General features: G+C 35.2%; 1 protein-coding gene across 3 annotated transcripts in view; it reads left to right on the forward strand.

Moving 5' to 3' along the window:
- The window catches only part of VTA1 (vesicle trafficking 1), a 38,216-nt gene extending 17,935 nt beyond the window's left edge, over positions 1 to 20,281 (forward strand). For 2 of the 3 annotated variants that reach the window (XM_059841862.1, XM_059841864.1), the window contains 4 exons: positions 3,175 to 3,286; positions 9,942 to 10,118; positions 11,939 to 12,019; positions 19,126 to 20,281. In XM_059841862.1, the coding sequence (XP_059697845.1) occupies positions 3,175 to 3,286; positions 9,942 to 10,118; positions 11,939 to 12,019; positions 19,126 to 19,271 (516 nt within the window). In that variant the 3' untranslated portion in view covers positions 19,272 to 20,281. The remainder of the gene's footprint in view (positions 1 to 3,174; positions 3,287 to 9,941; positions 10,119 to 11,938; positions 12,020 to 19,125) is intronic. The other variant, XM_059841863.1, reaches the window with a different exon arrangement.
- Positions 20,282 to 20,831: the final 550 nt, after the last annotated feature.

Below are 20,831 nucleotides of genomic sequence, written 5' to 3' on the forward strand. Positions count from 1 at the left end.
AGTATCAATTAGAAACTCAAAGTTTGATTTTTACTGTGGGGCACATGGAGCAAGTGGGAATGATTATAGGGGGAAAAATGATGCAAGGTTCCTAGCTTTGTCCACCTTCACTTTTTTCCATGTCCTACTTGAAATTTACAGGCTTGGCATCCTGTGTGTAAATCCCCAATCTGGTAAGTGTGCCTAAAGTGCAGTTGTACTTGCTCAGTTTAAAATGCAGTTGTTGTGCCTACTTTCATTTGTAAGTATTGGAAAGAAAATAAGGCATGGTCTTGATAGTGGTGCTCTTCTGGAATACTATAGGATGTAAGTGTAGATACTAGAGATAGGTCATACCCAAGAGAAATGCTTGGTGAAGAGTTCTTGCAAGATTCTCCATCTTCCATAGCCTGAGACTATACCAATCCAAAAATTTCATCTTATTGAAAGGCACAAATAAGTCTGCTTTTTGATGTGTTCTTTTAAAACTGTCTGCTCTGCACCCTGACATCCCTTACTAGATCCAGTAATAATATTTCCTAGAGCCAGAGAGTGAATGCATATTTGCACATTGAACTGGTCTGAAAAAAAATCTTTGTCTGTAGGAATGCAGTGCACAGGATAGTGCACTGTTCAATTGATTCCTCAGAGTACCTGAAGCAATCCTGCTTTGAAGATGGAAGAAATTGTTACAAATGTCAGTGCAGAATGCTAGCAGTGGTACATTTTCTATTGTGTGTTGGGTTTTTTGTTGTTGATTTTGAAAGGACAGAAATGCTTAGCAATGAGCAGAATTCTCTCATTTTGTTTAATTGGTGAATACCAATGGTAAAAGCGAGTGTACAAGAAATACAGAAAATATTTGCTCCTCTGTGTAGCATCATTACATTGCAAGAGTTTATTTATCCATTCTCATGTAAAGGGATGATGGGAGAAGTATGACTTGGCCGTCTTAGCCTGAAAAAAACTTCTGCAAAAGTCTAAGTTAAATTCAGCCTGACACCTGCTTATAGAGGATGACATCTATATTCAGACCATCTGCCTATTTTTTCAATGGATGGTTGAAATTGCCTTCATTTGTGGACTATTGACTGTTAAAAGGCTTTTAAAGCAATAGCTGAAGGCATTGAAAGCAGATATTTCAGAATCAGAAAATGGATGTTGAGCATAGTATATATATTTTTAAATGGCAAGTGATTGCTTATTGGGTAGTATGAATGGGTTGTGTCACAGATAAAGGGTGGTTGCTCTATATCTCCATATTAGAACTAGGCAAAAGGATTTACTGGAAAGTTTGGTTTTACAAGACACAGCTTAGATCAGAGTAGTAGGAAGCTCTGCAGTAGCAGCATTCTTTTCATTTACCTCAGTAGTAGCATTTATTCAATAGGGCAGCCTTCTGAAAAGGGACAGCAGTGCATGTTTATAAACAAACCAAACCAACAGCATTTCACTTCTCAGTTCTGGAATGATAAGCTTTGCAGTTGGGATGCAGGAGAGACATCAAACACTTTGTTCCATTCTCCTCTTCAATGCGTCCTTTTGGTGCTGGGAGCCAAGGGCCTCAGCTGTGCCCCGAGGTGGGTGCACTGGGGCTGGTTTTATCCAGCGTGGGGCAGCCCTGGCCTGTCCTCTCAGACACCACTCCTGCCATGCTGAGTTGCCAGCACCTGGGATGAACACCTGATACAACTGCATCTTCACACTTTGTCAATAAATAAATGCCATATTAGAATAGGGGGGAGATGTACAGGCTCTTAAATATTGCATAATAATCTTTCCTAAAAGTAGCATACTCTGGGTATGTGTTTTCTGCATTTTGTGGCTTCTAGAGTGTTTGTTATGAGTGAAGGAATTTAATCTGTAACGCTGACTGACCAGAAATGATTATTAAAACAAAGTTTAACAGAAAGCCATGTTTTCCAATTGCACCTTTTCTTTTTGAAGGTAGAGTGAATGCATTTTAATAAATATGCTATCAGGATAGGCTTTTTTTCTGGAGAACATCTTGTTTTCAAAAATGAAGACCAGATCTTTCTCTTGGATTGTGTGAGCATCCTGGGTGATACAATGTATTAAATATGAGCAAGGGAGCTTGCTGGAAGATACCTTTTGTATTGTGTCTCTCTGCCCTTATCTAGATGACAGTGCAATAGGCTTTGTGAAGTACAGTATTGAATTTCAGTTTAATTTTTAATTTCTTAGAAATTTTGGATTTAATTTTCAAATTAATTTTTAAAAATAAAAAATTAATTTTTAAAATTTTGGCATTGGTGGGAACCATGCTATCCCAGCCTCCATTGTTCATTTGGGCAAATTACTCCACTCATCCTTCCACATGACTAATGTTTATATTCAGCCTTGATCCTTGATTTATATTACCTCGTAACTGTCAGAACTGGTTGTTTCCCATACAACTGTTGGCAAAGCAGTTGATTTGCATAATCAGTTTAATATTTCTTGCATCAATTGAGAGCTCTTCCTGGATTAAACACTGTTGTAACTGCCCAGGAGATACAAAGTGGCCAATCTTCCTTTCATGTTTTGACATGCTAAAAGTTGTGCTTAGGAACAGTAAAGTATATTTTAAAAAACAAAAAAAGTCATAGAATATTATAATGTCATAGAATATTATAAACAATATTAATGTTATAGAATATTAATGTCATAGAATAATAATGTCATGAAATATTATAAACAAATCACATTAATCTGCAGTTACATCAGCCTTTCTGTATTCATGCTTTTAAGTAAAATTATACATTTTAAAATAGTATAATTAGAAGAAATTTCATATTTCTGATAAGCAGCAGTAGCATTTAGTTTCAAGTATTTAAATCTAAAGTAAATAATCATCAAAGTTTATGGAGCTAGGATGCTTTCTTCATTATTTCATGTCAGTAATTACTACACAGTGCTATGTCTTTCATACTAGATGTTCTTGGTATAATTTATTTCCTTTTCCTGATATGCTGCACTAATTAAACATCTCCACATTTTCCTTTCATGCTGAGATCTTGTTAGAGCTGTTATTTTAATTATTTTTTGTAATTCACCTATTAATTTTACATGTTTATCTTTAAAAGGGTGTCAAATGACAGCAGAGAAGGTGGAAAAGATGTTGGTATTTCTGTTTTGAATGCATTAATTTGCAGAAGTGAGTTGTTAAAATGGCTGGCCTTTTCCCTCCCCCAGAATGCCCAGCACAGGAAGTACGCCAGGTGGAAGGCAGCATACATTCATAACTGCTTAAAGAATGGAGAGACTCCTCAGCCTGGCCCCATTGGAATGGAAGGAGAGAGTTTTGGTACGTGTTTCCCTTGCTTTTTGAGAGCGGAAGGCTGTGCTAAGGTGAAGTGGTGGTAGGCACAGTTCTTCAGGGAGCACCCCTCAGGAAGCACAGCTTCCCAGCTTGATGTTCTATTCACAATGAGCTGCCTTCTTCTTTTCAGCTTCTCCTGCTGCTATTTTTATTGGACCTTACTGTGTGATTGACTTATTTAATAAAATATTCTTTTCCTTATTGTGGAGATTATTATTTTGAATACAGCTACTCTCCTAGAAGGTATTGTCAGCTTCGGGCCAGAACCATACATTTCTTTAACCACAGTCCCTCCTTTAAATCTGTTCTGTAAAGTTATGATCCCTTTGCCAGTTTATCCTCTCTCAGAAGTTAAGTAGGAGTTAAAAGTGGGATGGTGGCAAGCAAATTCAGCTTCAAAGCAAAGACCTGCTTGTGAGACAACTCCTTTCTCCCTGTGTAATAATGTCAGTTTCAAAACACGTGTATGGTCTGCTCATACTGAGTTGGATTTTCTGCCTTTTTCTCACTCATCTTCCTTTTCCTTGTGTTTTCAGTTGCTTCCCCTGGCTACCTGAGCTCCCTGTACAGGATTCCTTGAGGTTCCCACTTTTTGTAACAGTTAAGGAGATGATTCCCAAGGACATCCACTTAACCAAACTGAATGCGTGTCAGAACAAGTTGTTTTGCATTAGATAGTGATTAGTTTCATTGGTTTTGGTAGTGACCAGTTTCTTTGATTTTCTCCTCTATGCAGATTGAATACAAATTTCAAAGGTTGATCTCTTGTGAGATAGGATGTCATTGGAATGGATATTTTCACTATGCAGATTAAAACAGACTAATTCTGCACAATGACAACCTCTGTGTATCATTCTTCACATACCTAGAACAACTGAGACCATCAAATAGTTTGTAATTTTCTTCTGAGCTGGCACATGAGACTTTATGGCTTGTCAGTTAAGTTGATGCTAATTTATCTCTTAAGCTCGGATCTAGTAATACAAAATTCTTCAAATAAAAAGGGTTAGTAAACAAATCTACAGTGCGAAAGGGAAAGATCTAGCTTGTAGAGTATGTATCTGACCTGTAGAGCCACCTTACAGGGGTGGCTACATAAAGTTTTCTGAGTGTATGTATAAATATAGATGACCAGTGTATTTATACTTGTGCACACATATGAAATATAAATTAATATAAAGTAATATAAATGTTACTTTTAATGAGTTACAAGTAGGCTTGTAATTTTCTACTTAGTACTTTTGTTTTTTGTTTTAGACATGTCAAAACATTAGAAAACTAGTTTCTTCTCTGGTTCTCAATCTTTTCATTATGTAATCTCACATTTTGATGCATCTCTACATTGTAATTTATATGTCCTGGACAGTGTTACATTAAAAAAAAAAAAAGGGATATTATCATGATTTGGTTTTTTTAAGGAGTATGTGTACCAAACATCTATTTCAGTTTATTATTATCTTTATAGTGTCTAAGAGCCTGGGTGCCAAATACAATTTATTTGCAATTTCCTGGATAAAATACTATTTATATATTAGTTCTCCAGGAACACTGCAACATAAGTAAATTCAAATATTTGTGAACAAATACCAAGTATGATAATTTTATATCCAAGCTACTTGTTTGTTCTTGTTATTATGTTTTCCTAACCTAAAGGCACCCTACAGACTTAAACACTGGCATGGGTATCTTACCCCCTGAAATGTGCTCCAGTGTAGGCACAGCTGTATTTGAAGTGAAGCATTAGCAAACTAATTTCTTCTTCACCATACAATCTTTTCCAAGGCAGTTTCCTTAGCTGTCCATGCAGCTGTAGCCAGAGATACTTACGATGCAACTTCAACTGCAAACTTCACTTCATCTTTCTCAAATTACAGCAGCTTGATGGTTTAATGGAGAATGCAACATGTGAGAGAAAAATCTCTTGTTATATTGAATGTAATGAATAGTTCAGTTAAATATTTTCAGCTTTAAATGAGTGCTATTTAGTGGTCTGGCTCAGTGTGGTAAAGCTGACCTGAGTATGTGAAACTAACTATGAATTTTAAACAAGTGCAAAAATAGAATTTCTAAGTAAACATTACAAAGCTTTTGCTAAAAATCCACGTGTGCAACTTGTAGAAGCTAATATTTCTCAATAGATCAACAAATAGGCTCTTTCTTCATTTTTATTAATGCGCAGAAGTAACTGACTTGCTCAAGGCTACAAAAGAAACTGTTGTAGGAAGGAAAGCAGAATTCAGGCTTTCCTCAAATCCTTGGTATTTGTTGCAGTTCATTACAGGTGGTAATGGGAATTGGTGAAGACTTTTGCTTTCATTACCAGGTTATGTCTACATACATCTTAAAAGAGATACAAATGCTGAGTGAATCAAAATTTTAACATACTTTTTGATAGGGAGCCTGCAAGAGTTGTAACTTGACAAAATGTTTTTTGCTTGTTTATTTTGTTATTTGCACTCACAAATGCTGAGCGAATCAAAATTTTAACATACTTTTTGATAGGGAGCCTGCAAGAGTTGTAACTTGACAAAATGTTTTTTGCTTGTTTATTTTGTTGTATTTCATGTAGAGAGATTATTTCTCACACTCCTAATTTTCTAAGAAATGAAATGAAAAATACATGTTGATGTTTATTTTTTATGATTAGCTCCATGATGTAGGTGTCCATAATTTCTCACATAATCAAGACAAAAATTTTATGCAAATTAATTTTTTATGAGAAGAATCAGTACAAAAGAGTTTCAGTTCCTCTTTGTGCATCATAAGAAGAAAAGCTGTATTGTTTGACTGTATGACTGGACCTTCCCCATTCCTTTCTGCTTGCTCATTTTCTTCCTCCCCTCACATGTGGAAAAAGTCTGTTTAAACAGAGTGAAACTAGGTCTCTGTAGCTTGACAAATTACCATTTTTTTCCAAAGTGGTTTTTTTTTTTTTTTTTTGTGATTCTTGAAAACCATACTGTAACTCTTGGAGATGTTTTTTACAGTACATAGGCATGCTTTATGCAGTTCTGCTATTGGATTTATGGATGCTTTTGTCAGGATGCCACTATGGAAACCTTAAAATGACATGCTTAATTTATTAATGCAGCTGGAATACAAGTCCTAGAATACACATAAAGGTTACTTAGCATTAGCCCTGGGCCATCCAACAAGGTTTTACACTAATGGAAAAAAAATGGAAATAGAAAAAAGTTCCTAAATAGCCATATTATAGCTATAGTAAATACATTAATCACCTTCATTGCAATATATAGTATGTAGGCTACATTTCCATTTCAGAATTTCAGAAAACCTTAATAGTTCCAACTAGTAAAAAGAACAGTGCGGGAAAAATTGATGGATTTTTGAGTCCTTTTCTCAATGTTGTGGAAAAAATACATGTTTGGTTTGTTTTTTAAAAGCAGTGATCAAATAGAACCTTACATTGTAAATCTTTTGGCAACATCTCAAGCAAAAGAGAAATAACTTAGCAAAATGAGACAAAAAAAAAAAACCTGTATTGATTATAATTCTTTGAACTCATGAAAAACAGGAGTCCAGAGAACTGGAGGAGTCTGGACTCCTTAAAAAATTTTTGCTAATTTTATATTTAGCACACTGAGCTGCTGAAATTAAGTCATGCTTGGTGCTTGCTTACGCTAGAAAAGGGAATGCCAGTAAGCCTTGAGAATCCTCTGTTTATATAAAAGTATCTTTGGATGGTTGGTTGTGGGGCTGCAGTGATTTCACAAAATCTTGCCTTCAGTAAATAAATAATTTTAAAAAACACAAACAGGTGGTCTGGGTACACTAGCTCTGCAGAAAATTTAAAGAGCTCTTGAATTCATTATGCTGGGATTCAAGCACAAAAGCTGATGAAGTTTCAAGACAAAAAACTCAGCTGGGGCTGAAATGAAATGTGAAACAATTGTGTCACTGTTTCACAGCCTAGTTTCAGTATTTTTAAGCAAATTGTAAGGAACTTTGAATTCTAGGTTATTACTGCTGCATGAGAAAATAATTTTCTAATTTGATAGAATTAGAATGATCCTCATTCCCTGGAAAAGATTTTTTTTTTCAATTATGTTTTGGACATTCTAGCCATAGAATTTAAAACCTCTGTTGACTTAAATGTTCTTTTATAGCAGCCTGAAATACTTCTCTCTGGTGCTACTGTTACAAACTATTCACAAATACTGAGAGTGGATATCTTAAAATGTTTCTAATACTTTAGTCTTTGTTAAAGAATATTTTAAATATTTGCTTTGCTGAAAGAATAGTTACAATGCTTTTATGATATTTGGGCACTTTAAAGACTAAGGAGAGTTAACTTAAACAAAACTACTTTTATGTTTAGTACAGTTTTAACATTGCCCAGTTGCACAATGAGTAAATCAAACAGTTGAGCTTTATCTTTCGATACAATCTTTCGATACCTGATTAAAAAGTAGATTGTCCATTTGTGAATTTGCCTCTTGCAGGCACTGTTATTACTGGTGGTTAGCACTTCTAACACTTTTTTTGGTTGTTTTTAACATTGCCAGACTTTAACCCTTTGAGTTCATGTCTTCTGTGGCCCGTGTTGTCCACAGCATTGCACTGTTACAGGAGTGAGTAGAGACCCTGAACTGTGCAGTGAGGAAGTTGGAAGCTGAAACTGGGAATGGCTTGGAGAGAAAATTGGGGCAGTGCAAGAGGAACACAAGTATGTGGTAAAGGGTTGCAGATATAGGATATGTAATCCTAGTGCAGAGAAGGAAATCAGAATGTGCCTTGAGAACCAGATTAGGGCAACAGGAAGCTGCAAGGGGCAGAATAAAGGAATAAATGCATTAACAGCTTAAATATGGGCATGAATTTGCAGGTAATTTCTCATAGCTGAGATGGTAAGCACAGTGGAAACACATTTTCTCTCACTGCCTCATCCTCAGCAGTTGCTTAGTAATTTTTACAGCAGCTTTCCCAAAATCCTAGCTTCAAGCAGAGACCCAGCTTGGAAACTCCAACTTTATGGCTACAATTTGCCCAAACTGTAAATAATTGGTAACAGTGTTACAAGTAATATTTGGCAGCCTCACCTTCAGACAGCATGATGAGTGTTGTGTGTAACTATTTAATTCATTTTATGCAAAGTAAGCCTCTGGTTTTGTTCATTATTTTTTCTGGAAGTGTTTTGTAATTTTTTATTTCAGTTGACACCAAAACCAGTGAAAAATACACCATTCAAATAATAGTTTCCTCTCATTACATTATTATTTAAAAAATAGCATATGCAATGTTTACTCTCAAATCTCACCTTCTTTTTGCCAGTTTTCAGACATTTCATTTTATTTCCACACGTTAGCCACACACTATTGCAATATGAGTTACTAACAAAAAATACAGCAAAACAAAAATCTGACACTTAAGATGTTTTTTGTTTTCCAGTAACATGTAGGTGTTCATTTACGTGTGTCAGAAATTGTGCCATAAAACCAGAGTGTATTTATTAAAGCCCATTAAAATTGCTTGATTTTACTCTGCTTTATAGCCTTTTTATTAGTAAATCATATTGTAAATTAGAAGGTATTTAGACATTTTTCCTTAAGTTGCATGTAAATTTTTTTCTGGGAGGTAGGACTTACATGGGAAATAATTCTCATATTTATAATAGTAATATTTTTAATAGTAGACCATTTAATTATTAAGCAGCAGAAATGTTTGCATAATTCATAGTCTTGTGTAGTTGAAGATCAGTGTGGATCTCTTTTGCTTGCTCTACACACATACAAGTTTTGTCCTCCCTTATTTTTTGGTTACTTTTCAAGCACTGGCTGTTAAATAAGCAATCCCCAAAACTGCTTGTTCCATCTGACATTATTGATACAGGTGAATACATACACAGTAAATGTAAATCAGGTTTTTTAAATTGAACCTAATTCAAATGAAGGAGCAGGAATCAACAATCTATTCTGAATTGACTGGATCCTTTGCCTTTAAAGCAGTATTAAATAAAGTAGATCAGAACCTTAAGGACATGACTAGATTGAAAAATATGTATGTTCTTTGTACATGCTGTGGGATATATTGAACCTCATTATTCTTACAGGTCATTATGTATTCTAACTGTTCTAGATGCAATTATGACTTGGCTAAGCTGCATTTAGCTTCTTGTTTGGTATTACTTTCCCAAAGTTCCTCTTGGTTTTTATTTATTTGTGGTTTGATTTGGGGTAAAAGAACTGGCACTGTCTAGCCTTTTATGAAGAGTTTGTAAAGCAAATACATTTTTCCGTATTCTGGTTCATGTATATGTTAAAATGTAGATTACTGCCTATTTGTAGTAACTTGTTCAATTTCTATGGATGCAGAACACAAAGGTATAACAAATTGTTCTAATGAGACAGCTTATATTCAGACAAGTAAGGAAATGATTCTTCAAGTTGAACAGAGGAGATCTTGGAAAGTATGTGAGTGTCTAGATCTTTGTTGCATGATATGTTGCTTTTTACCTTTTCAAATCAACCCTATGTGGTTTGGGTTGATGTTTTATGTCACACTGTGTGGTGGCCATTTTTTTAGCAATAAAAATTTGAAAGGAGGTGTTAAGGAAAGCCAAAGTTTTCAAGTGCTTATACATAGTAGTTGCAGTAATTCCTATTTTGTATTCCTATTTTAGCAGATGCTGAAAGGGAAGAAGCGGGGTCGTCTTCTGTCCATAGTGGAACAGCTCCATCATCATCATCATCTACATATGAAGCTAACAACATACCAACTAGTAATTACACTGGCATACATATACCACCAGGTGCCCATGCACCTGCCAACACTCCAGCTGAAGTACCTCATAACACAGGTATCTCCAAATCACACATGAGAAATCCATGCCTTCATTGAGAGATGAATTTTTGCCCAAATTCTAGTCCATCACATAGAAAGTAAAATAACACAGTATTGAGTGGCAAAAGCATCTTCATAAGCTAAAATCGTAAAAATGCCACTGGAAATATTTTTTAATGTTTTCTTGAAATATGTAAATCATAGTTTGGAGCACTTTTACAGAATACATATATGGACTAAGAAAGTGACTATTTCTGCAGACAGAATTTATTTGTCTTCTCTTAAATCAGTAAAATGGTGTTGCATTGCAACATCTGTACTGTAAAGCACAATGTAAATCTTTCAGTTTATAGATGAAAATGTATTACTACATTTCATATGTAGCTTTCCCTTTGCAGATAGGCTGCTGTTCTTCATGTGGGAGCTTATCAACACAGTGTTGAAATTGTTAAAACCCTATAGCAATCATGCCTGGTGTACCATTCATAGTGGTTTGGTGTGGGGTCTGCCCCTTTTCCCATGTAAGTGCTTTAGTGTGATTGACTTCAGACAATATAATTAATGGGAATTTTGTTCCTATGGCTAAGCATATTGGCTCCTACATCCTTCTTATTATTACATGTAATTTTTGGACCAAAACTAAGTTCTTAGCAATTCCAAGTTCCTTCCCAGATGCTGTATTTATTTAAAAAAAAAGAAAAAGAAAAAAAGGATTAAGTGATTAGTGAATAAAACTTTTTTAACTAATGGGACCTTTTTGTAATAATCATAGAGTAGAATTATTAATTAATGATTAATAAGAATAAAAAATTTAAATATCTTGATTTCAATCCTAGTGATCATTTATTGTTCAGATGCCTTTTTATATTATCGAATGTACAAGATGTTTTGTCACACAATCCCTCCTTTTCTTTTACTTTTTCATTTAAAAAATGCTTCACCCTATGAATAGTTCAGGATACTCTTTTTTTCAGCTTTATCAAAAGGAAATCCTTCTGATAGGTGGGGATTTTTTTTGGGTCTGGGAGGATCTGAAAATTATGGAGTACGTACCTTGTTGTAATACATGAATTCTGTACATTACATAGTTTTAACCCCAGATATTCTTCAATGGAGTGATGTAATTTAGAAAAGTGATTATACTCTCCTCCTAGACAGCAGATGTTGCAGAAATAACTTTATGCTAGTCTGGTATGTTCTGAACATACTTCAAAACTACAGTTTTCCATCAAAACTGAGTGTCCCTAAAATAGGAATGCAGGTACAAGAATGCTTCACAGTATAAAGTGCTGTTTCTTCTTCAAGCACCATTATTTCCCTTTTACACTTAGCTAGCATTTTTTATTCTCATTAATTGTTTTCAAAGGAATTAGGAAGGAGATAACTGGCAAGTGTGAGGTGACTGGCACTGGTCTTAAAAAGTATATTAATATAAACTGCCTCTTGTATCAGAATGTAGAATTTAAATTTCAAATATAGAAGTTTACTCACACTTTTCTTTAGCAGGTTTTCCTCAATACTTCAGGATAACCAGTGTGTCTTGGACAAGTATTTTCTTACTTTTTTAATGCCTGAAATTAAATTTCTGTGAAATCCTGTACTGGTAAAATGGATGACATTTTACCAGTACCAGTCTGTACATTCTTCTGTTTTATTTTGTAAAACATTCATATTTGAAGTGAAAGCATTTAAATGATTTGTTACACAGTTTCAGAATTCCTATGCTATCAGCTGCTTAATTTGAAAATCATAAGGTATATATGTTCTGGTTTTTTGCTTACTTTTAAAGTCAGTAAGTAAAAATAGTCCAAGTCCTTTTTTTGCATTGATTTGCAGGAGTGACAAGTAACACCATTCAGCCTGCTCCTCAGAATATTCCTCTGGTTGATCCTTCCCTTTACAGTGCTCAGTCTGCAGGTAAGCTTGTGGCATTTGTATTGTTGTATATGGATGTACTCTGTCCTCTGTGTTTCCCCTGCACTGAAGGAAGAAGTGTGAGAAATATTGTCACTATTATCTGAATGCTATTCCAGAATTTTAAAGAGTGGACAACATCTAAGCATTGTGTTGCTAAGATTTTAGTAGTTTCTGAAAGCTGTTAAAATGTAGTGTTGTCTGTCTGACTGCTTTGAACTAATGAGCAAGCATTGCCTAAGGCTTTATATTATTTATATTGTTGCTTCTCAGGTGAGGTTCTAATATACTTTGCAAAGCCTATATTCCCAATAGCCTTACGAAATTGAATTTTTTGTAATTAATATACATTCTCTTTACTTAAAATTTATTCTACAGGGTCAGCATGTAAGTTACTTATTAATTTCATAACATAATTTACAAAACAATCAAGTTGCAGTTTTGTGCAGAATAATAGTGTGTGCTTCCTGACTGGAAGTAATACCTGTGCTATATGAAACAATCAATTTGTGAGGTACTGCTAATGGTGTTATTTTGATGTACCATTTAATCAAGGCTTTTATCTTCTAGGATGTCATCTGTCTTTGATGTTGAAATCACTGATAACCTATATCATATCTATTTTATGTCTGCTTTCATATTCCATGCTTTGAAGTGTACACATAAGGGCTAACCCTGGGGAAACCATGGCCTGTGGAAGAGTAGTAATTGACAATAAAGCTGGAATCGTCCTACATTTTTATTTGAACACTCATGTACATATGGTACATGAGTACATATGGACAGAGAGTTAACTGTTTTCTAAGAATTTTTCTGTCCATGGAAAAGAGAAAAGAGTGTAAAAAAAAAACTCCATAAATTACATCTGTTTGTAATAATCAGATTTTTTTTGGCAATATAACGTGGATATTGAATGAGAAGGAGGTCTAGGAGGCCTACAGTTTATCCTCATCAGGATGTACTCGCATTAGTAGACAATATTATATGTAATTGCTATATTAAGTTCTAGTACTAACCACAGTAAAACATTGCCTGTTATGACTACAAAGTTTAGATAGGTATGTTCTTGTATTTTATAGCTTAGAGATATTTAGTTACTTTATTATGTTGTTGAAGACTGTCTGTGTTAAAATAGCTGTTCTGAAAAGCATTTTCACTTCAATCAAATGCTATAGTAGGAATTCAGTGTTCAACTTGCTTTTAATCTGCTGGCATAAAGAATGCTTAAGGATATTTCCATTCTAATATATTAGAAAGCCATTTTTACAGGAGAAATAAAAATAGCAAAATTTGCCATTGATAGAGACATACTAATCTTTACTATCCTCCTGAAGAGCAAAAGGTACTGTAGGTGCTACAGTTTTTCTGGCATATTACTGTAATCACAGAATCACAGGATAGTCTGAGCTGGAAGGGACCCAGAAGGATTGAGTCCAACTCTGAAGTGAATGGCCTATACAAGGATCAAACCCACAACCTTGGCATCATTAGCACCATGCTCTGGCCAGCTGAGCTGGCACTGAGGTCTCAGGTGGCAGTAACTCATTTTATTGAAAACAACACCTCAAACCTGTAGCTGTAACATTTAAACTTGGTGATAGTTTTTGAGTTTTGGGGACTGCTGTGGGGATTTTGGTAGCTCCTCAACTGATATTGCTCAAAACTTTACTTAAGGCTTGCCATAGTAACTGCTAGTTATTATGGAAGGCAAGTTTTGTGACGTTCAGAAGCAAAGTTTTCATGTTTAACTAGCTTATCGTGATCTTCTAGACAGTCATTGTACCAGATTTTTTGGTAACTACTCTAAAAATTTTAGTCATCATTGTTTCTTGATTTAAATGTTTGTTTCTGGTTGTCAAAAATGTCATAATTTTGATTGAAACTTATTTTTTATTAAGTTTAAGACATTCCATTATTCATATTTGAATAATATGATTGCATTGCTCCCTTTTACCACCTACCTGAGATAATGTGGTTTAATAAGTACATAAATAAGAAGGAATTAAGTGTGTTTATGAGAATGAGTAATAAGTAATATTACAATCATAAAGATTAAGACCCTTGCTAAGCACCATGATAAATCTCTTAACTTGATCTAACCTGTGTATTTGCATGCCTGCATTCCTCCTCTGCACATCTCTGTTGTGTCACTACAAGTTTGAGTCTTGTAACAGCTCAAAGTGTCACATACTTATGAGGGAATGCTACAAAAGTGCAGGCCAAGAAATGATAAAGGTCATACAGGTTCTTGGTTTGAAAGCTTAGAAAACACACTGTCAGTTATGCAGGAGTCTCGGAGGGCACAGGGGATGTGTCAGCAGAGGTACACTGATAGTTTTCTTTGCATATGTGGAGTTAAGCTTGAGAGCAATGCAAGGTGTTTGTCCTTGCCTGTCGTTGTCTTGTTGTGCATTCTTCTCATGCTGCTGAGGAGTCCTTTCTATGCCAACAGTGACCTTGTTCTCTAACACATAAGTAGATTGAGAAATGCCTGTATGTGTTAGTGGATGTACAAAACTGTGGGACCCATGAACGTCCCCAGTTGCTGAGCTGCAATATGCATATCTTGCTGCATATTGAGGTGTGTGCCATTCCTGTGGAACTGAGGTTTCCTTTGCTCGGGAAGGAGGGATCAGTGTTGCCCTCCATCCAATAGATCCACATTTGTTCCATGACTTAGACACGATGTATGTCCATGCTAACAAATTATACAGGCTTGCAAATATTTGGCATGGAGAACAGCTGGCACAGAACCTCTCACATCCATATTACTAAACTTCTAAACCTAAACAAGGTAGCTTGTTAAGACTGCTCATATTGAATAGTCTGTAGCTTGCTCTGACCGCAAGTCATGCCCAGGAATTGTTTGGGAAAGTGCTAGTTTTCATGGGCCAATGCCATACTGGAATCTGTTCCAGCAGTTTGACACTGCAGACAGTCAAGTTTGAGTGCTGAGACGCCTTCCTTGGCAGTGTTGAATGTGGTAGTATAGGCATAGCCAAACAGGATATTCCACATATTCCTGCAAGACTCTTTCTTGTAGTAAGATCAAATGTATATTTTAAAGATAAATTATACTTTTTCTTTGCCTCCCATAACATGGGAGAAGCCATTTGATTAAAGCTGTTACGGGAGAAAAACTTCAGGTGGAGAGGAGTAGAATATTTTATCAAAGAAAGGTTAAGCTTAAGGAATAGTGTTCTTTGATTTTTAGTTAGCATAAATCTTTCAATAGTTGTCCTGTCCTGTGAGAAGAGGTTTCAGATTTTAACACTGACTTTTGAAAGTGTCAAAGCTTTTCCAATTAAGCGTGGGTTAATGTGTCTGACCACAGAATGTAGAATTATGCAGCAACTTTGTGTACGTGTGTGAGCACTTCTCTGGTGAAGTTGTCTTGAAAAATTTATTACCCCTAGATTTTGCTAACACTAAAGGCATTCATAGTTGTGCTTCACAGATTTTATAAGATCTTCTTATGTTGCCATATGGTCCCTTCCACAGGTGGCATAGTTATTATAAAGAAGGCATTTGTCCATTGTAGTTGTGTGTATAATGTTTGATATTCTACACACAAAATAGAAATAATAATTTGACATTGAATGTGTTTTCATGATCTTAAAAATAAATCCTTGAGTACTTATATTTCAAATATTTCAAGTGATTTAATGGGAAAAAAGAGTATCTTGTTTCAAAAACCATTTTTTACCTTTTCTGTCACTGTTTTTATGCACCAATTTGTATGATTGAAATGTTCTTAAATAATCTGCCTTGTATTTGGGCATCGTAAAAAGGAAAAACATCTGAAGGGTAGAAAAGGATTCCAGGGAGAAGAAGATGTATTTATGTAAAATGCTTTCATTCTAAAACTTTTTTTCCCAAAATTATTTCAGCAGCTCTAGTCAAATCAGTTTCACTTTGTGTTTCTCTTAAACTAAGAGAATCATGCTTGTTGTTACAGATTCCATATTCCTGTCATGTTTCAGTAATATAACAGCAGTCCTAATAATTTCAGATTACCACAGGAAGGAAGTTTGTTTCAGAATAAATACAGTATACCTTTTGTATCTCGGTGTTGTTGGGCTTTTTTAGAGTCAAAAATCACTGGATACTTGAGGTTGGAAAGGACTTCAGGAGGTGGTCTGGTCTAACCCTTCTGCTCAAGGAAGGGTCATGTAAAACCAGTCCCTCAGGACCATCTCCTTTTTGTCCCCCCCTGGCCCGTGCACTCTCCCTGTGGTTTAATTTCCTGCACTGAAGAAGTTTGAGAAAAAATGCCAATCCTAGTTCTAAAAATATGTTTTGTATCTCTCCAGGGACAGACACCACAACCTCTCTGGGCAACCTGTCCCAGACCTTGGTCACCCTCAGAGTAAAAACTGTTTCCTGATGCTCAGACAGGACCCTCCTGTTTTTCAGCCTCCGGTCTTGTCACTGGACATCACTAAAAAGCCTGTCTCTGTCCTTTTAATACTCTCCCTTCAGGTGTTTATGTACTTGATATAAAATCTCGCTGAGCTCTCTCTTCTCTAAGCTGAACAGTCCCAGCTGTCTTGGCCGCTTCTCATGGTCCATTCCCTTAGTCATCTTTGTTGCCCTTTGCTGGACTGTCTCCAGGATGTTGGTCTGTCTCTCTTGTGCTGAGGAACCCAAAACTGGACGCGGCACTCAGGGTGTGGCTGAAAGGGGCAGGATCACTTCCATCCGCCTGCTGACAGTGTTCTTCCTAATGCAGGACAGGATGCCATTGTCACCCTTGACCACAGGGGTGGATTGTTGGCTCATGGGCAGATCTGTGTCCGCCAGGACCCCCAGGGCATTTCCTCCAAAACTGCTTAATCTTTGAATATGTAAATTGAAGTAGGTTACTAACTTTTGTGGTTATACCTTTGATGTAAGTACAGTCATTGCAGTTAAGTTTTACATTATTTGTAAAACTTCAGAACACAGAGCTAGTTTGTTTCTATTTTGCTTTTCCTTTGTGAGGTGTCGAGTTCAATAGAAGCTCAGGCTACTGAGCACATCAAAAGATCAACCCCCTTACTCTATAAACTTTGGTTTATAAATTTAAAACTAATAATTTTTTTCCCCTCAAGTTGTGTCATAATAGCATCTGAGGTAGATTTCATAATAAATAAGGCATTGTGCCAGCAAAACATTAATACAGCTCATACTGTAAAAATAAGATTAGATGGGTGAATTTAGGCTTGCTTCCAATAAATTATTTGAATACTGGACTGATGCCTTGGCCAGTTTTTAAAGAATGATTTTGTAGTTTCTTTTGGCATCACAGCATAAAGCTACTTTGAGGGAAACTTGGTCTTTTTCATTTCTTAAACATGATCAGAAATGTGGTCGCAGATTGACCCCAGCTGCTTTTTAGTCTGTGACTTTCCTGAGGTTACAGAATACCCGAGGTGTGTGCCTGTGTTTATGCGCTCCCTCGTGTGTATTTACTCACACATGTATGTATTTTAAAAGATTTAATGTGGTTTCACTTACTAAGCATGAAATTAATATACATTGCAATCATGAGCCCACCAAGTTTTTATGTCCCTCAATGGTTATATTTATTTATTGAGAGGAAAATAAGTGGAGTTCTAGAGTATATTTTAAAAATTGAAAAAATTAATCTTCAGTGTGCTTACCTCTCAGATTTTATTTGGGTATGGTTGTTTTGAAAACCAGCAGACCAGTCTAATTTTTAATGTTCCCAGGTTTTCTTTTTTATTTGTTCAAAAGCTGTTCTTAAACAGTAAGATTGGGGGAAGGAAAAGCAAATATAATAGACATTTTTTTGATAAGAATAGAGATTCTTTAGTAAACATTCTCACAGTACTGCTAACAACAGTTCTATTTTGGAAGAAAGGATTCAGCTAATGGAAATTGCACCATAAAAATGGCTTTAAGTATGTTCATGTAGTTACTTAAGAGTAAAATGTACTTAGAGAGCTAAATCTTTGTTTAACTAAATTTTATGTAAAATGTATGGTGCATTTAAAAGCACATTTTCTCTTAATCTATGAAATCTATTCAGTGCTTATACCATATTGTGTGGGATGTTATTAAGTATATGCATAATATTTAGTGGTTTATATAATTATTTATATATGCCCATAAAAATCTATCATTTACAAGTTGTTTTGAAAGAACCTGAGTAAAGATTTTATAATTTGCCCGTATTTGGAGATACATAAATTTGTCCATTATTGGAGTGGCATGGGAGTAGCCTTAAAACTCGCAGTGAATTTGTGGGTGGAAGGAGGTACAGTAACACAGTTCTACTTTATTTTACAGCCACATCAGTGATAATATTCACATATAAAATCTTCTGCCATTTAGGGCTTAAGTCCCTACCTATGTCTTCTCCAAGACTGAATGCATGTGTTTGAGCACAACAGCATTCTTAAAGTTTTAACTTACTTCAAGAGAACTCTGATTAATAAATAACATACTATGGTTTATACTATATTGTGGGAATATTTTTTTGCTGGTGTTCTCCGATGTTACAAAAATGGGCACATTTCATGACATCAATCTTGTTTTCAGTCATCTTACATAAAATTGGAAACAAATTATTTGGAAAAACAGAAACATAAAATGTGTGAAAACATGCCAGTGAGAAATGCTACTACATTCTGAAAAGTTATTCCAGTTGAGAAGGAACAGTTTCTAACAATGTATTATTTCTGAAGAAAGCAGAGTAATTATGCTGTAAACACAAAAAGCACTGTCCTTGTTTCTCGCAGGTTGTAACATGATTACGGCTAACTTAATGTCATATAAAAGCTCTCCTTTACTGTCTTAGATGAAGAGCAGATCTTTCTCAAAGGTATTGGCTTACTTTTGAAAGGCACTGGGTCATGCAAATACCAGTGTTTAGAAAGGTCCTCACATTCTTCAATAGCAAAGAAATTAAGCTTTATATGAATGGAAAGTAAAGAGAACAGAACAGGAGAAATGCTGTAGCTTGGTCTTTATAATACTACCACAATTATTAGCCTGGTTTTCATAATACTACCACTAACACCAGTAAAACATAAAAATCCTAAGAAAGGAAGCTTAAGTCAGATTTCCTTTGTAGTAACTTTGTAATACTTATGTTTTTGCAGGAGAAGTCCGCTTGACTCCAGAGGACTTTGCCAGAGCTCAAAAATATTGCAAATATGCTGGCAGTGCGTTGCAGTATGAAGATGTGAGCACTGCTGTGCAAAATCTACAGAAGGCCCTCAAGTTACTCATTACAGGCAGAGAATGAAGCTTTAATCCAACAGATTCTTTCGCCTAAAGAACTAACAGTTTATTACTGTACCTGTTAGGGAAGTGGAGTTACACAGAAATTCTCAATCCCCTCACTAATGACTATGAAACCACTGTTTCAGTGTCAGATGAGCAGTTAATGGTACAGTAGGAATCTCTGTTTTCATTTTAAAGACAGTGGAGCTTGAAATATAAATGCAGTGGCTTGATGTATGCAAAATATTAAAGAAAGTACTGTGAATACCACTCAAGAGTTAGAATTCATTTTGCAATATTTGGATTATCAGAATTGAAAAATGCTCACTGTAAAAAACTTGAGAATTAGGATGTCTTGTTAAAATTCTTACTCCCATTTTGTAATTGCAAACAATTATTTAATAGCTGTAATAGCTTTAAAATGATAACTAAGATTAGTGCTTTCCTCCTGAAATGAGAGGCTGAATGTGAGAAGGCTGTCAGGTCCACTCTGGGAAGAACTTTTCTATACGTAAATTATTTCAGTATTTGTATTATCTGAGACATAAGTCTAAGTTGAGGGAGTCTTGAGAACATTTGTAGTTCATTTGAAAATGTTCTGGAAAAAACATCTCTTGATACTTCAGAGGGAGGAATTTTGATGGTGTTCCAATTTAATCCCCCACAGGTCTATCGACTACTACATGTATTCTTGATTATTGGTTCTTGCTCCTTCTGTGTGAACACTTAAAATTTTATATATCTATATGGGTAATTAAGAGAAAATACTAATATTTATCAAGAATGATCCCAAAACTGGAGCTAGAGATTCTAAATAATTTGAACTTTCAGGAAGACTTACTGAAAGAACAAAACTGTTCCATCTTTTTAAGCGGCTGGAAAAAAGCTCGTTCTTCAGCCATTAAAACACTATAGGTTTGTCTCTACTATTAGTGTTATAGAGCTTTGTATTTCTAACTAATATTTTTCCTGTCTGCTTTGTTGTGAGGACTTTTGGACTTGGAATTTAATTAAAGTATCTTGGAAACTGAATTTTGAGTCTTTATGAGGTCTACTAGTGCAATTATAGAGCTCTTGATTGTTAAATATCCTCCCATACTGTTTAAAAGAAAGAATACGCAGTCTTAGAACTGGCATGACATAATAATTGAGTACACCGTAAAGCATGTCTGATATATGTAATAATTTTAATGACATTTTATCTGATCTCTCTCTGTCTTTCCAAGCTACTGGATCAAATCCATGTTATTTATAGCTGCACTGCTTTGGAGTGACTAAAATGAGTCTTATATTCAAAGCAAAAAGAAAGGAAAAGAAAATGAAACATAAGCATGCATTAAAGTTTAGCTGGTTGTATCCCTTGAAGTGTGTAGTGTCTTTGACAGCAGATTTCACATGGGCTAATATGAAACTTAAAAATGTATGTTTAAGCACTTTAGTTGACTGAGACTTAAAAGATAAAATGTGGTCATTTTTGTGTTGCTTTCTGATATGGTATAGCATGCTAATCTGGACAGTGACTTGGGTTAGATTTTAATCATTTGGGGAAATTTAGAATAAAACTATCTGAAACTTTTTTGAC

The sequence above is a fragment of the Haemorhous mexicanus genome, chromosome 3 (assembly GCF_027477595.1).
Source record: "Haemorhous mexicanus isolate bHaeMex1 chromosome 3, bHaeMex1.pri, whole genome shotgun sequence".
Classification (NCBI taxonomy): domain Eukaryota; kingdom Metazoa; phylum Chordata; class Aves; order Passeriformes; family Fringillidae; genus Haemorhous; species Haemorhous mexicanus.